We start from the raw sequence: 17,886 nt of genomic DNA on the forward strand, positions 1-17,886 counted from the left end.
ATATAAACTACACAGCCATGATGTTCAAACTGCCTATCTTGGATCCTGCTAGAATTAGACATGCAAAATATTGGGGTCGCAATGGCCGTGTTACACAATTCTAGCACTCCTACGCAGATTCACACAGCTTGGACTGGAAGTGCCTTTCCCAAGACTCTGAATCAAACCTTCCAAACAGGCTTACACACTATGCACATTAGGCACAAAATAGCCAACAGACTATACCTACCAATTTTCCCCATTCACACTGTGCGGCAGCCACACAGCCACCATTACCTGCAGGTGGACGCTCAGGGGTTTGTGTTTTAACACAGTTATACGCATGGTGTGGGGTTGCCCTTCCACAAATCCACAAGCCTGCTTACAGCCTGCCTATACAAACAGGCTACCTTCCTAAGCAGAAACAGAGATGGTAATCCAGCGAAACTAGCCTTATGTTTCTGCTCGGGCAGGAAACCGAGAGTCAGCCCTGAGCTGCAGACATCAAAGGAAACCAGTTGCAATGTCATCTAAATACGATACCTCAATGCGGTGTGTTTTATGGGCAGCTTCTCGCTGGGAACTGGAAAATCCCCAAGACTGGGATTCAAAAGCCCACGGACACAGTGCAAATCTGAATGGAGAATGGCTCTGAATGTCAGCGCAGCGGTAAGAAATGGAAGTGCAATAGGTTGGATTAGGCTCAGGCCCAAGTTCATTGTGAGGCGGCTGTGTCGGTGAACCCTGGCTCTCTCATGGCCACGGCCAGAGGGAGCCTGGCCTGGTTTCTCTCTGTATCCTGTCACAAGACACTGATTGTTGCTCAGAGGTGTTAGTGGCCCTGGGGGAGCAGAGGGGCTGTAATGCTTCTCTTTTGGAAGGCCAGCTGGTCTGGGAGTGCTGTGGTGTCTGATACAAGAGTCAGGCAATGGAAAAACACATTTTGGTGTCACTTGTTTTGGTTTTCGTTCTGTGCCAGTTCCGAGTCAGTGAGAATAACATAAATCGTATTGAGATGCTGACACAGAAATTATCAATACTGTGGGTACATCAGCACCAGCTTGTCATCCAGGCATGGCCCTGATGGACATTTGGCAGCTGATTAAATAAAAGCTTACCCTTGGTCTGTGAGTGGCTTGTCTTGCCAATTGAGACACAGCCCAGTGGGAGATACTTATTGGCGAATCAAGAACTGTCTTAACCAATTCAGAAACCAGCGTATGCCAATGCCCAGAATGCCGACCAATGGAAAGAGAAGCCAAAACCGCCGTTACAGGAAACCTTCCCTCTACAGCCAACAAAGAAAGGCTCTGGTCTGGGGAGTAGGTGCCCAGTGCCCCCTTCAGAGGCAGCAGGGTAGGTGTGCAGTGGAGGCATGGGAATGGAGAGAGGCCTGATGCTGGAGAAACTGCAGCCCCGAGGGGGAGGAAAGCTGAGTGGGGGGGGGAGGGGGTATGGAGGGGGCGGCCAAGAGACATCCCACCCGAACAGCCTAGCAACCAGAGCGTGACCGGGGTGGGGAGCACACATGGGGGTGTAATCCGAAACAGGCGGTGTCTGGGGGAATCTTAGGTTAGGGTGGTTGGGGGGGGGCGGCAGGGCACCTGGTTTCAGGAGCCACATCTCCACATATGCCAGGAACACTGGCGATCGCTCACACGAAGGCCCACCCACACAAAAACCTCAGCAGTCCATCTGAACCAGAGCGATGTTAAGCGCTTCTCCAATCTAAATCCTCTTCCTGGTCTTCCTTACCCTTCCTGGCCCTTCATTACCCCCTCTCTTCTCCTCCTACCCCGGCCTGATCCAGTCACTCTGGGGTTTGCCCCCACTTTGCCTGATATTCCACCTGCACTGCATCAAATCAGACCCCCTCTGCTGCGAGCAGCGGCTTTGTTAGGATCATGCACATCAGTGGCAAAGCAAAGATTAGTTTTAGAAGCAGGGGAATTCAGACGGGACCCCTGTACATGCAGGACTGCCCCTGTCACAATGATTCACCTCAGGCCCGTCCTACTCTCCACTACTCAGACTGGCGGATGCGGATCTCTGTAGACAGGGTTCCCTGACTGTCACAGCTGCCCGACCCTGCTCCTCGAACTCCCTCACCTGAGAACCCACGTGTCTAAACTCCCATCCTCTCTGTATTACTGCCGTGCCATTTTTGGTGAATTGCAGCTTGCCGACCATTCACTTCCATTCAAACCACCACACTCCCTCTCCTAGCCAGTGTCAGCAAGTTCTCTAGCTTCTCTCGGACTCCCCCGCTCACTGTAAGGTCACATGACAGCGCACCTGCCCTCTTGCTGATCACCTCCACAATGCTGGAGGGGAAGTAGCCCACTCTGTCGTTTCCTGTCCGGTTGTCGTGGATGCAGCCCTTCCACCGGCCATCAGGGTGCTGCTCCAGCACCTGTAGAGTGGAGTAGGGGAGGCCAAACACAGAGAGGGGGCAATTAGATTATTACATCTTTGTTCATAACAATCGGAAGCTGCAGTAGAGCCTACATGTATTTCTAGCTGACAAAACCTTGTTAAAAACCTAGCCCTTTCATTATTTTACTTCATCTTTAGTTCAACTGTAGATCTAATGACCAAGCTAAGTGTATGGTATGGCTGGGTGGTTATGGGTGGTGTGACACTGTGGCGCCATAGTCACTAGGAAAATATTTGAAAGTAGTGTGTTAATGAAGCACCTTTCCACTTTTCCAGAAGGTGGTGCATTCCTGTGCATAGGAAACAGGCCAACACTGATCAGCTGTTCAGCTGCCTGCCGCCGGTCAGCCCGAGTGGATGCTCGAAGTCAATGATTTGGTTGGCAGAGCAATTGCACATTCAGTTTTATAGATGACTTTATTAGCAACCGACAGAAGATAAACTCGGTCTTCGACATATTAAAACAAACGACACCATAAAATGGATCATGATAACACAGGCTTAAATAGCAGCCCAGATGTGTGACTTTTAATTAATTGTTATTGCTGTGCGGGGCAATTAAGTAATAATGCTCAGTAAGGCAAAGATGATGTTCAATTCGAAATGCGGATGTCTTTCTGTTTATTTGGCAAAGTCTCCAAGTGACTGTGGAGTCCCCTTAGCTATGGAAGAGATCTGTCAACAGGTCCAGTCTGTGTTTGGGGAAGGACAATACTGTCTGAAAATACCAGCCCTGTAACTGAAGACCCAGAGAAAGAGAAGGGCGGACTCTGAGTGGGTCCTGTTTGGTGGCACAGTGGAATTCAAGCAAAACACATCCAACAATGCCCTCTACAGTGCCTAGATAACTCCTACACTGGGGGTGTGTCAGTTCTGGAGGGCCAACCTTTTAAGTTCTCCATTACTCAGTAAATGTAATTATCTCACATTTCATTTTTTACGGCTGATACCTTCAAACATTTCGATCACTAGATCACAAGATATTGGACCAACCAAATATTCTGGACACTGGAGAGAAATGTTAAACTCAGTCAGGTTATTTTATTTTGACCAATTAAGGAGCTGAGAACCAGGCAGAAAGGAACGAGAGGAGGCATTGCGGCTCTTTAGCTCTGGAGTCTGACACCCTTATCCTCTATGCATTGGCTTGCTTACTGTTGACATTTATTTCTGCGGTCCCTTCCTGTTGTTAATGCCTTGATTAGTCTCAGTTAAATCCCATGGATCTGATGGTGAATAATTTATCTGGCATGAAAAGGACACTCTATAAACTGCTATCAGGTGATACTGAGAAATGCACCTGTTTGAGCAATTAAACACTAGCTGATTAACAATTACTCTGTTTCGCCCGCTTGCAGCTGATAGAGTGTCCTGTTCATGCAAAGGAATTACGAATAAGTGTGCAATTCATTATCAGAATTCTGAGAAGCTGACATGGATTAACAACACTAATTACAGCTTTAACAGCACAAATAAACATCACACATAAGCAAGACTAGATTACAGTCCATGCAGTACCACATATTCATGTTTTATGGACATGATCTGATGGTCAGTGTTAATGGAATGGCCAGTAACACTGATTTTGCGTGGCCTTGCGCTGCAATGGGTTAAAGGCACAGTGCAACTTTTAGGAGCTGTGTTTGATCGACAACTTAAACAAGAACTGTGGGACAGAATCAGTCTATGCAGGAACTCTGATCAAATCTCCCCTAGGCGATGTCATTCTGATTGACATAGATCCTGTGGTGGCTATTAGATTCATACTTAGGAGTAGAGTGCTGTCAAAATACTCTAAACATTTATGAACTGACTTATGAATGTTCTGTGAATGCATTTTAACACTTTGGTGCTGTGCGTCTTGTGTGTAACTCTTTTGTTGTTGTAATGAATGCAAAATACAAAAAACAAATGTTAATAGCAAATAAATAAATGTTGAAATAAATAAATAGACAGACCAATCTATATGATTAACTTATTAATATAAATGTCAGTCCACGTGGGGAATCCTTTGCATCCCATGAACACATACAGGGCAGCAGATGGCACTGTTGCTCATCTTCCAAACTCACTCGATTACCAGAGAGTAACTATTTCTTTATCACTGGAATTTGTCTTGCATGGGGCTTTTTGTTCTGTTAATCTCCCACCCTTACAGAATGGACACACAGTAAGTGAGCATCGAGATCGTTACACAGAGGAGCGAAGCCCTGTGCCGGGAGAGAGCGGACAGGACCGCATCCGGGGGCTGCGAGGGTCCACACTCACCGTGATCACGTCCCCGACCTTGATGTTGAGGCTGGTCAGGTCGTAGTTGTTGCAGTAATCTTTCAGGGCCCTGACCTGCAGCGCGGCGGAGGCATCTGCACAGAGAAATACAGGGCAGCAGTCAGTACACACACATGCACACAAGGCCCAGAAACACAGCAAGCTCAGTTTGAATTTGGAATTGGCAATTACACCTTGCAGTTTGGAATTGCTTACCATTACATGACATTACACACACACACACACACACACACACACACACACTCACTCACTCCTCCCAAGCCATCTGCTTCTGTCCATGCTACAAATCCAATAACACAAACAGTAGGGAGGACTGAGGCCACTCTCACTGAGAACACTGCAGAGCTGGTAAGCCGGGGGCGATGTTGTGTGACAACCAACGCCTGCCATGTTGAGGGCTCTCTCACTGGAGCTCTCACACCCTTATCTCACTCCACCAGCCCCTCTCTCTCTTACTGTCCCTCCCTCCCCATTTCACCTCTCAGCATCTGTTTGATCTCTCTGCTGGCCTGTGTGGCGGTGAACTGGTTGACGATGTCCAGGGCCGTCTGACTGTAGGTGTTCCTCACCTGGGCGTTGATTCCACTCTGCAGGGAGACGACAGGTTAGAACAGCCTAGTGCTAAGAGACTATAGGAAGAGTTGAGAATTTGTGTCTATGCGGCATAACATTATTTTTACAGATATACATATTGAAGATCAAATTTATTTTCCAGTTCATTTAAATCATTATTAGCATTGACTGATATAAGTTTGCACTGACAACACGCATTAAGAAATAATATGCTTGTCCCAACTGGCACTATGTAGTTGGTGACGCATCAGTGTTGTTGGACGGCATGAAAGATTAAAAAAACAAGTGAAAATGAAGGCAGTACATTAGTGTTATGCAAGTGGTGATAAAAACGCTGGTGCAACAAACCTTACCAAAATTGTTCAAGTGCAAATCAGAAGACAAACATGCAGCGAGTGAAACTAAAAGAAAGATTAAAGATAAACCACATAGCCACAGAAGGTCCAATTCTGCAAACTGTAGGGGTGGGTGGAAGCTGGCGTACTGGTCAAAATTAAATCTACTTGCACCACTGACCCTAAACCAGTATCAAGGTCCAACAATGCAACAGGGTGTGTTGGGCCCTTCATAACTTCGACAGTTTAGAAGCTTTTGATATCCTTGCCATATGTAATATAAGCAATGGGAATGCTCCCCCAGACATTTTTTTCATATTATACAAGCTGACAATTCAGTTCAGTTCCAAATTTCCATTTAGCATTAACTAAAAAAATCGAACTGAAACATTAAGCAAATATTTGCAAATTATATAGGACAATAAGGTAAAAGGGCAAGGGTCCTCATCTGATCCAAACTGATCAAGGTGTGAACAATGACAATGACAAAACAACCTCTGGACAATTATGATAATGAATCCAATTAGGCGATGAAGAGGCCAGGCAGCATGTAAACCACAAGTTGCACACCCTTCTTGAAATACTAAGAGTGTCAATCCGGAGGTCTCCAGTCAAATCCTTCCATGGACTATACCAAATCTATGGGATTCATTGATACACAAAGAATGGCTAATGTTTTGAGGGGAGACCATTCATCAGAACATTTCAGAGCAGCGAGAAGACTAAGTGCATTTGAGTTATCCTTCCATCAACCCTGTCAGGGGAGGAGAAAGACATTGAACTGTGGTGTACACAATTAGAGAAAATCACTATCATAAATGAGACAAAGTGTTGGAATACACTGTGAGGGTATTATGAGGTGATCTAACCCCCCAGTGCAACGTGCCCTCCACCCATATTGTAGTCTGCCATCCATATATTTACTGTACAGGTTGGAAAGGTATGGTGAGGATAATTTCTGTAAAATATTGTTTACATATAAACTAACTATATGGATTAGAGACAGAAATATTTTTTAAATACATCACATATATTTAAATGTATAAAAAGAGGGCCAATTATGGTACATAAAAAATATCACTCGTATCTATCAAATATTAAAAATATATATCTGTGCCAAATGGGCAATCCATTCCTACTCCCTTGGTCCTCCAGTCTAAGCTCAAAGTTGTCTTCCTCTCAAGCTGCCCCTTCTTACCCCCTCCATCGCCCGCCTCCCCATCACCACCCCAGCGGGTCCCGTGATCATCACCCCTGCGCCCGGCGGACACACTCACGTCCAGCAGCAGGCGCACCACCTCCGTCTTGCCACACAGTGCCGCCTCATGCAGGGCGGTGCCGGCCTTGGTCTGCCGGTTGATGTCGATGCCAGCCTGGATGAGCAGCCTGGGGGATGGGAAGACAAGAGCACAGACCTGGTGTCAGGCCAGGGAAGCAGGGCACTGTGGGCCACACATCTTAAAACATTTGCAATTAGACTCCAGGTTCACACAGCCAGTGCTGGCAAGTCATACCTGTGAGCACCTGAATCATTCACTCTAAAGAAGTGACGCAGCGAAGAGATTAAGGGCTGGACCAAATGAAGGCTTTGACCTACCGAGAATCGCCAAGTTCAAATCTGAACTCTACTGTGGTTTAATTTATTGTTAGAATCCGCTTTATACTATTTATAAATCAAAATGAGATAGGCTTCAACTTCGTAATCTGCAATTTGCAGGTGGGTCAATGTTTTGATTTGGTCTAGCTCTAAGACTATGGCTAGACCAAAAGAACTGAAGCTGAGTTGGTACTTCATTTGATTCCTTAAGGGCTCCTGGGTTTTCAGGGTGTTGCATTAAAACTATTTTAACAAATGAAGGTCAATACACTTAGTTAAGTCTTTCAATACTGTTTTATGCAGCTGGTTCGGTTACTCTTGAGAAGCCAGTGCAAGTGATGTCATCAAAACAGGATCCTGTATATATACAGCTATCGTTTAAAGTATTATAAATAATCGCAGTCAGTGAAATCACAGTCAGTGATTCATTTAGTTTAATAAATGCACTTCATTAAATTACTTATTTATCAAAGAATCCCTGTTGTGACTCATTTCAATCAACTGGAATCTTTGCAGTCTTCCCTCGGCTGATTCAGAGTTCAACTAACTCTGTAAAGATGTAATTGATAAATATAGTGTAATTAACAAAATGTATTAAACTAAGTGACTTGCCTTGATAAAGGTGTTTCAAATGGAGGGTGTGAACACCTTTGACTATATAAATGGTTGGTTGGTTGGTTACCCACTCAAAGACAAGATAACTTCTAATTTTCTTAAGAAAAGTGTCGGCATTCTCTGCTTTCTAGCACTGGAATATGGTAAAAATAACATCCATTATTATTACTGTTCCCACTGTGTTTTTTTGTGTGAATGTGGCTATTACAGTTTCGCATGATCGTTAATGAATGCTTTATTACCCATGTTTGTCAGTTTCAGTTTTCTCCATAGCGATTAGCACCCTTTTCACACTGCACACTGAACAGCACATCTGTTGTGCCGACAACCAGCAAGTCCATGAAAAAAAAAAAAATGCAGAAACCACAGACGCTGGCAGCTTACACAGGGTTCAAAAACACCTTGACACTGAGAAGGGTTTTTTAAAATCGACCATAAATTGCAAGAAATTAACACATACGCATCAAAACTCAAAGACTGTTTAGCAATATCTACTACTGATAGTTTTTTTATCTTTTAAATCAACAAGTTTGTCAGTGGCTGTTTTTACTCCATTTCAGAGGTAGAGGCACTACCAACAATTAGGCAGGCTGAAAAGTCTTTTAGTAATATCTATTTTCTTTCTTACACTCCCTGCTGTTTGCTTATGCAGTTGCACTGTGCTTGTCTGAGTGACGGCTAAAATAAATTACGAACCATAGTCAGGGGTAGTTTCAGCCAGCATGTATTATGCAGCTGTGCGCTGATTGCCAAGACCAGGCCAGAATCTGAGCTGATGGGAGAATTAACCTAATGCAGGGATCAGCTTTTCAATAACTAGCAAGCGGGTTTCACAAACAGAAAGCGAAACAGAGTTTGAGAGATTGAAGTGACTGGTTCAGGGCCACACAACGTCTTCTAAGAATTATACGTCCCCGTGTGACACTTCAATTGTTAAAGTGAGGTGCCTGTAATTTATTATTGAGAATGACAATTTGATGACGCAGTTAATATTGCCTCCTACAGAAGAGGAGATCTCAAGCAGGCTCATATTATTTTAATTTATGATATTTCAACTTGCTTCACCTCATTTTCTGTAGCTATTATATAGTTGCATTTATTTGCTTGATTTTGTTGTGCTGATGTATTGCATTGTATGCTTTTTTTAATTGTATTTATTTAACTACCTTTGCACTTTGTAAGAAACATTAACTTGTACAGTAGGTTAAGCAGAGAAATTGTATTATCCCTCCACCCCTTTAACCCCCACATTGTGGAGAACCTTACACTGACAAACTCTCTGAAACCCAGCGATAAAAAAAACAACTAATTGTCACAAGAGGGGCCAGATACAGTTCAACCTGGAAGACTGCATAATATGGTCCACAAAGACTCATGCCTGGGCTGCTCCCACTTCTCGGGGGCTTTGTGACAAGCTACTGATATCAGGCATTGCAGAGTCCAGCCCCATGACACCAGGACCCCAAGAGGGAAATGCTCACAGCCGTGATCTCTAATGAGACCCATTCATCCGCTTCCATGGTTCCATTGTCCTGTTGTCCATGGGGCAACATGAAAGTGACAAGGACTCTTAATGGCCACCCCTCAGCCTCAGGCAGCCTTATTTCCCATTAACCCCTAGCTTGCTCTTGGCATCCCATGGCACCCCTGCACTGACACTGACCCCTGCCTCCAATCTGCTGTTGGCGGCCATTTCCAGCATGGAGACAATATCAACAGTGAGATGATGTTGTGTTTTGGTTCTGCCAAGGACAACGTAAAACCACAAAAGCATTGCAGATACATTAGATACCTCCCCAATGTTAAATATTTGTTTTGTTTAAACTATTCAGAAATGTGCTAATCTGAGTGCTACGCTGTAATGTTGTGTGTACATTTGAATTTGATAGTGGGGAGACTAAGTGTGGAAAGCAATTAAATTATAACAATTCCCTCTGCAGACAGTTACTTGATTCCTGGGTAGCAGAAAAGCAGCATATTCCTCACAAATACACACCTATTTTGCAGTTGTTTGTCATTTTACAGACGGTATACTGCTTTAAGCACGTTCTGTGGACTCCGCAATTGTGATGCCACAACGTATTATGGTCCTGCTGTTTTTATTACCAACATCTCATTGGACAATGTTCACTGGAGTGTGACATGATGAGGATAATGGCCAATGAGCTTCTCCTGTGAAGGGGTGGAGGTTGGGGGAGGGGGGGCAGGTGGGCAGCTGTCAAAATCAAACAGGAAGTGCACACTGTACATAAGATAACCCGAGGCAGGGAAGACTGCATGCACTGCCCCACTGCTTGCCTGGAGATGCATAATAAATAGAAACACACTTGAAATTTGAGCTTGGACTGAGGCAGTGCAATCAATTAATTCATGGTGTGTGTCATAACATTGTGAGCTATGCACCAAGGGTAATGGATTAATTACACCGGGAAAATAGCCTGCTAATGTTTTTATCAGCATGGTGTAAGGAGCCAGGTGGTTTATATATTTTCTAGCAGCGGTTTTGATCCCGCCCAGCTTTCTCTCCCCCGCTCTCTCTCAGTCTTCACCGCAGATGAAAATGAAGAAAAAAAAAAAAAAAAAGAAGAAGGTGATGCCCTTTTGTGTAATTACGAGCACAGGTCAGCCCTGATCGGCACAGTACAGTGGATAATTACAGACTGCGGAGGCTTGGGGAGATGGATTCCCGGGCAAATTAATGATGTGCATCAGCACTGCAGCAGCACTGTCTGTCAGGAAAGGCTGCATGGGACTGTGTGTGTGAGCATGTGTGCACGTGTGTGTGCGTGTGTGTGTGAGCACGCGCTGCATGCTAAATCGCTCTAACCACCTCACCCCCCCTCCTGGCTCGTCCCTTTGCTGTGCAGTCCCGGCTCTGTGACGGCTGCCTGGGCGCTGCAGCCCTCCAAGCCCCCACCTGCCCGTAGCACTAATCCCCTGTGAGTGATGGCTCTCTCTCTCCAAACACGAGCTCCTTTATTATCCTTCTCTTTTTTTCAGCTTTCTCCTACATGAGGCAGAATAGGGAACAGAATCCGACACAAGGGGACCAGGAGAAATCTCCGCTCTCTCCAGGTCCAGCAACAGAGACTCCCACACTTGCAGTGATCCTTGGGGTGTGTGTGCACCTTGTGTGATGGGGGAGTGGCTGCTGATAAAATGCATCCCAATTTGGGGATGTCGGTACAAGGATCATCCCAGAGTGCCAGATGTGTTCAATAGTTTGAATAAAGATGGTCTTCAATCGCAGCAAATTCTCTACCATTCCAAGGAGATGTATATACCGATCAGCCATAAAATTATGACCACTGACAGGTGAAGTGAATAACACTGATAATCTCATTATCATGGCACCTGTCAGTGGGTGGGATATATTAGGCAGCAAGTGAACATTTTGTCCTCAAAGTTGAGGTGGTAGAAGCAGGAAAAATGGTCAAGCGTAAGGATCTGAGCGACTTTGACAAGGGCCAAATTGTGATGGCTAGACGACTGGGTCAGAGCATCTCCAAAACTGAAGCTCTTGTGGGGTGTTCCCGGTCTGCAGTGGTCAGTACCTATCAAAAGTGGTCCAAGGAAGGAAAAGCAGTGAACCGGCGACAGGGTCATGGGCGGCCAAGGCTCATTGATGCACGTGGGGAGCGAAGGCTGGCCCGTGGTCCGTTCCAACAGACGAGCTACTGTAGCTCAAATTGCTGAAAAAGTGAATGCTGGTTCTGATAGAAAGGTGTCAGAACACACAGTGCATCTCAGTTTGTTGCGTATGGGGCTGCGTAGCCGCAGTCCAGTCAGGGTACCCATGCTGACCCCTGTCCACTGCCGAAAGTGCTTACAATGGGCACGTGAGCATCAGAACTGGACCACGGAGCAATGGAAGAAGGTGGCCTGGTCTGATGAATCACGAGTTCAAGGTGTTGACTTGACCTGCAAATTCCCCAGATCTCAATCCAATCGAGCATCTGTGGGATGTGCTGGACAAACAAGTCCGTTCCATGGAGGCCCCACCTCGCAACTGACAGGACTTAAAGGATCTGCTGCTAACGTCTTGGTGCCAGATACCACAGCACACCTTCAGAGGTCTAGTGGAGTCCATGCCTCGACGGGTCAGGGCTGTTCTGGCGGCAAAAGGGGGGCCTACACAATATTAGTCAGGTGGTCATAATGTTATGGCTGATTGGTGTATAAATGTATGTATGTATGTATGTATATATGTATGTATGCATGCATGTATGCGTGCGTGTTTGTGTATGTATGTATGCATGCATGCATGTATGCGTGTGTATGCATGCATGCATGTATGCGTGTGCGCGAGCGTGCGCATGATATCACCTCTCCCGTGTCAGGCCGAGGGTTATAACTGACTTACAACTAGATGATTCCAAAACAGCCTGGTACATTTACACCAATTAGTGGCATTTCCAAATGTGAAAACAAAACGTGCAAACCACTCTAACACAGTTAACACTACAACAAAAAATGAAACACAACATTCATCGGCTGCCACTGCCATACAAAAACTGCCGAAAAACTGTAACGCATTGGAAGCATCTCTGCAACTCCATGAGATACAGAGGGGATCAATCAACTTACCAACATGCCTAGGGAAGGGGGTCTCTTATATTTGCTCTCAATGCTCTCATGACTTTATTCTAAGTATTTCACAGTTTATACAGAAGCTGTCAGCAGTTGTTTTAAGGATCCTAGAGGGAGTCAAGTTGCTTTGCTGAGCTCAGGGTTTCCCCGATGCAGGACCCCCCTCCCTTCCTGAATGCCGTAGCTCGTCTCTGCTGATGCAGCGCTGTGTTTCTGCTCTCTCTCCGGCAGCCCACAGAAACATGAGCCCAGGCCTCCACACAGTGTTGCTCTGTACGCCCTGTCCGACACAATAAGGCCATTCTGCAGCCACAACCCGGCCCAGGAGCAGACACATTTATATACACAACATCCTCCAACACACACAGACTCGCATATGGCACTGCACAGTGAGTCGACAGACGTTCGCAAAACAGACACTCAAGTAGACCCCACACACACACTTGATTACAGACACACTTGTAAACTCTCTACAGATGCACACACACAGACTTGTATACTCTCTACAGACACACACAGATACACCCGCACATGTATGTACACAGACACACACACACTTCCATTTACACCCCCATACATTCCACTCAAAGCAGTACCCCATACCGTCTCCCCACCTGCCTAAATAACATGCAGATTATGAAGAAATACCTTAAAAACCTGGACTTCATGTCTAAATATTTTTTTAGGAGTGCGTGTGTGTGTGTGATGAAGGGGAAGCAGGGGGGTGGGGGTACTTGTAAAATGAAACACAAACTAAAACAGAAACCTTTCTGTGGCCCCATCGCTCTTTTTATTTTTTACCAGGGGTTTCAGAAACAATTTCGCACCTGCACTCTGGGATAATCAAGAGCAAAAACATGTAACACAGAAAAGTCAGCTGGAGTCTTGTCTGAAACAGACGGCCACGAGAGTGCTTTATGAATTTGGTTTCAGCTTCCCTGCAGCTGACTGTTCCACCCCAACTGCCTCTCGCAATGAAACCGTCCCACCACAGTGAGGCCTGGCTGCACACTACAGGTGACTGTGTCTTTGCAGCTCTCCAGCGCGGTGCAACACGGTCCAGCTTGTTAACAAAATGCAAATTGCAATAGATTTTCTCCTGTGGTGCGTTCACTGACTCGAGTGCTTTTCTTGACTGCGGTGTATCTGATTTAAGAGTGCAGGGCACATCCTATGGCCTGGGATTGCATCTGGACTCAAAACCCGCTTTGACGACTTTTATCCGAGAACTGGAGCACAGGCGCGATATTGGCTCAGCGCTGATCGGCTTGGGTGGGGACATGTCAGCTGGGCATTCCTCGGTTCTCCACATGCCAGTGATTTCCTGTGGCTTCTCAGGCGTCCACAGCCGCCCATTAGCAATCTCCAGCTGCATCAAATCCTGTGGTTGGTGTAAGAGCCCAGTTGTGGGCATTGTGGGGTTGCAGTGGGAGAAGTGTTGGATGGTATTGACAGTTTTCAGGGAAATGGGCTGGGTCTCATTCCTCCTGAAGAAGCACAGCTCAAAGTCTAGTAAATGTCGTTTGAGTATCTGTAAGTCTGCAAATGTGGACTTGTGTGACGGCCACTCAAACTGTCATCACCTGTCATCACCTGCACCACCGCAGCCTGCAGTAATAGGGCCCTCGCTGCTGAGACACAGTTACACAGCACACTCTCACAGGGCATGTATAGAAGAAGTGAGAAAAGTGCTGCAGGTGCTCAGGCCTGTATGCTCACTCAGGTTCTGGAAGGTTTCTGTCAATCTAATACCCAACATAAACATCATCACCAACCCAATGGCACTGATCTTTCTGCTAATTGACCCCCCCCAGGGTTTTAATTGCTTCCTCTTTGCTGTCATTTCCTCCCACTCACCCTATACCCACCGCTCCAAGCAGAGTGGAGAAGGCACACCTGACATCCCTGCAATAATTCCCAAATGAAGCTAAATGAGGAAACAAATTGCCAAACTCATTTTGTAAATGGAGCTGCATCATGAATAAAACATGCATTCTTTTTTTCCACGGCACTTTAATACACTCTGACCAAGAGCCGAATGGAAATCTATAGTGCTCTAATTTTGTTGGTGTCTGGGCTTTATTAAAGGGCAAGGCAGCATGGCAGCACGGCCGCACTCCAGACCCAGTCCGTCTGCTTTGTGTTGTTCCCCAAAGCATTCGAGGAAGATACTCAGGGCCACAGGACACCAACAAAGCCATCCGAGAATGTTTTAAACCAACCACAAAAGCTGTTTTGACGGTTTCAGTGTAAGCTATACAGTTATACAGCATTATCCATGTAGCTTTACATCCAAGACAGGAAATAAAAATTTGGTCAGCACGCATCTATCTACTGCAGTTCAACAACTGTTTCCTGAAAAAGCAGATGGCATTACCATGAAGAAGCGCAATGAGAATTGGAAAACCAAATACACACCTATAGTGCGCATATAATGATTTCATTTTGGATGCAAGTTAACCCTACTATATAATGAATAAATAAAGAATAAAATGGATTTAACTGAAATGACTGTGATACAGCCTACAAATAGAAAATTGATATCAACAATGTAGATGAACTTGACACTTATAATTCTCATAGCTGTAACATTATTTGTAGCTCTGAACACAAACCTATCATTATCTCATTGCAGGGATCCATTCAAAAACAATGGATCATCACTGCTTTGCTACTGGACTTGAAATATATTTCTCATTTAATGGAATTCAGTAAAGAGTCACTCCAACAGCAGTGGCAGCCCAAAACTGGGCTTAAATTTTTAACAATCACTTGCTTCCGTAGGGACATCATTGCTGGAGGAACACAAGAGGAAGTATGGAAGTACCTCAGTTTAAGTACTAATGCTTTTTTTCTGGCCTATGTTACTCCATAGAGACCCTACAGTTCGGTGATGTTATTCTTGGAAACTGGCAATACACTTACCAGCTTCAACATCTTACTTTTTCGCATTGAGTTGGAACAGAGAATTAACCCCCAGGATATTCCACATCCTTGAAAAAGACATTCAATAGTTGTTTGTGGCGAGATTGGTTCATGGCCGAGATGATCAGGGAGAAGTTGGGGGGTTTATTAGAGTAATAAGACGTTCTCTGACATTTATTATGATAAAAGCCTCTCTCTTCCCCCATAGCTGCGCTGATATACTATATTCATGGTTAGACTTTGGCTGGCCCAGCTTGAACCTCTCTTAATAAAATACCACTACAGAATGTCGCAGTACCTGAGAATATAATTTAGCAGAAAGGCAGCTCATCAAGGAGCTCCAGTATGAATATAAATTTACAATTTCTCCATCTAGACTTTTTATTATTGTTATGCTGGGATTTAATATTTGAAAATGATGATTGAATTTCCAAGTTTCCCCTGCGCCAAGTGCGGCAGCTACTCTGAATGTTACTGATGTCAGCAGTTTTCCCCCTGTATTATTAATTCTCAGTCTCAGACAATGCAAAGCCAGCTAACCAAATACCTTTGTGGCAACATTGCAAAAGTGTCACAATGAGAGTTTGCAGCACCATACTTGTTTACCTCACAGGACGTGTTCAAACAATTATAAAAATTAAGTTAGAACTACATGTAGATTTACATCTATACAGCCACTCTGTCTGTAAATACATAGACTCAAACAATTGTCATATATAATAAGAATTGTTACATTCTGATGACTTTTCTACACATGGATTATGTTTCCCATCTACACAAATATTTGACATGATCACATTTCTTTTCACAATTGCAATAATGCAATTCGATGTGTCAACAGAACAATATGAAGTTGTGGTGACAACACAAGAGTCTCCCCAGTGGACTCAAAACATTGGGAAAGTATGTAAAATAACACTTATGCAACTGTATGATCTACATTCTGATTTCTTGTTACCAATGTTTATGAGTCAAACAATAAGATTTTATATAACGTGATTGCTTCAACCATACACAGATTTTGGGTTAGTTTGTCCAAGGTTGTATGAAATTGACAGTTTCCAAAATAATTAAACTGTGCTTGATCCTCTTTGGAATTGAAATTCCAGAAACGAGTCAATGAAATATGTTCTACAGCATTCTTTGCAACTTTAGATTAGGACTTTCAGTGACTATTTTAGCAATGTTGGGATTGACGCCAACAATATTTAACCTTTCAGCAACATTGTGTAGTCAGTGAAAGATACTCTTCAACAAATTAATTCTTAATACTTGGCAGAACCAAAATGTGACCTTAACCCTTTAGACTCCGGTTCACATAACTTTATTATTTATTGATTTATTGAGCCCAGCAGTGTTGCGGTAGCCCTTCAAACGTGGAAACTATAACCTTGTAAACATCAAGGAACACAGAGCGAGTGCGTGAGAGAAGAATCTGCTGATTTTTACATCTCAGATTGTTTTGGAAAGATACAATTATCTCAACAAAAGACACAAAAGAAGTCTGCAGCAGCTCCATCAGCAACATTTTCAACTAAGTAAGTAGAAGAGATGTTACTGCAAGAATCTGACCTTGCCGAGGATATTGTCATGAGATGAGCAGCGGCTACCTGAGGAGCTGATCCACAGTTGGTTTCATTTACATTATCACATTATCATTATAATATTTGTATATCCTGGATTTATATATTTTTTTTTATAAATGAGGCTTTGCATTCAAAGTTGAAAGGGTTAAACGCAACAGTGTTGCATGTGTTCTGGGGAATGCTTTGAAACTGCGATGGAAAAGAGCAACAGCACCAATCCTCACAGCTGGGCTGAAAATGAGGGAGTAACAGCGTCTCTGTGCCCCTTTGAGGCTCACACCTGCCAGACATGTGCTCAACCTTGAAAGTCATCTGTCAGGCAGCAGTTTTCCCAACAGCAACTCAACACCTGTCTATCCTTTTCACACCTCTCTTGCACTACTGGGCCACACCTCATTCACCTGCACTGTCTGCCACTCCTTATAAAGTGTTACACTGGTCACCTCCGTCTTACTGAGCCAAGCTGCTGCTGCTGCTGCTGCTCGCCTGGATGTGTTCTTCATTCACAAGATCCTGAACTCTTGAAGATCCACAGAGCATGACAGAGCAGAGCAGGGCACGGGACCGTTAGCTACAGACCAGAACGCCATTCCCAATTTTATCTGAGAGTTTTAATCCTTTTTGTATTCAGGACGCAGCTGAAGATTGGTTGGTTTGAGCTGACATTTGATGTTTCCTTTTGAAAAGCACCCCTTGAATTCAATGCTGACTGAAGGCAGCACATACATCTGTATTGCACTGTGTGAATGTCATGTCAGAAGAACACAGTGGGCTGATTAGACAGCAAGGTTTATGCCGAGTGTTTGCTAATACCTTCCTTTTGTGATTCTGTGTCAATGCAACACCAGATGAAGCTCAACAGAGCTCGAACAAATTACAGCCAACATTTATTTAGGGTTCACACTTACTACACACATTAAGAAACATCCTACTTGGATTTTATTAGCAAAAATCTATATTT

General features: G+C 44.5%; 1 protein-coding gene across 1 annotated transcript in view; it reads right to left on the minus strand.

Annotated features, from left to right (window-relative positions):
• caskin1 (CASK interacting protein 1) overlaps positions 1-17,886 on the minus strand; it is a 155,604-nt gene that overhangs the window by 27,643 nt on the left and 110,075 nt on the right. Inside the window, exons 7-10 of the mRNA XM_066689405.1 lie at positions 6,890-6,998; positions 5,183-5,291; positions 4,684-4,778; positions 2,275-2,392 (exon numbers count right to left, since the gene is read on the minus strand). Coding sequence (XP_066545502.1) covers positions 2,275-2,392; positions 4,684-4,778; positions 5,183-5,291; positions 6,890-6,998 — 431 coding nt within the window. The remainder of the gene's footprint in view (positions 1-2,274; positions 2,393-4,683; positions 4,779-5,182; positions 5,292-6,889; positions 6,999-17,886) is intronic.

Source organism: Amia ocellicauda, chromosome 17 (assembly GCF_036373705.1).
Source record: "Amia ocellicauda isolate fAmiCal2 chromosome 17, fAmiCal2.hap1, whole genome shotgun sequence".
Taxonomy (NCBI): domain Eukaryota; kingdom Metazoa; phylum Chordata; class Actinopteri; order Amiiformes; family Amiidae; genus Amia; species Amia ocellicauda.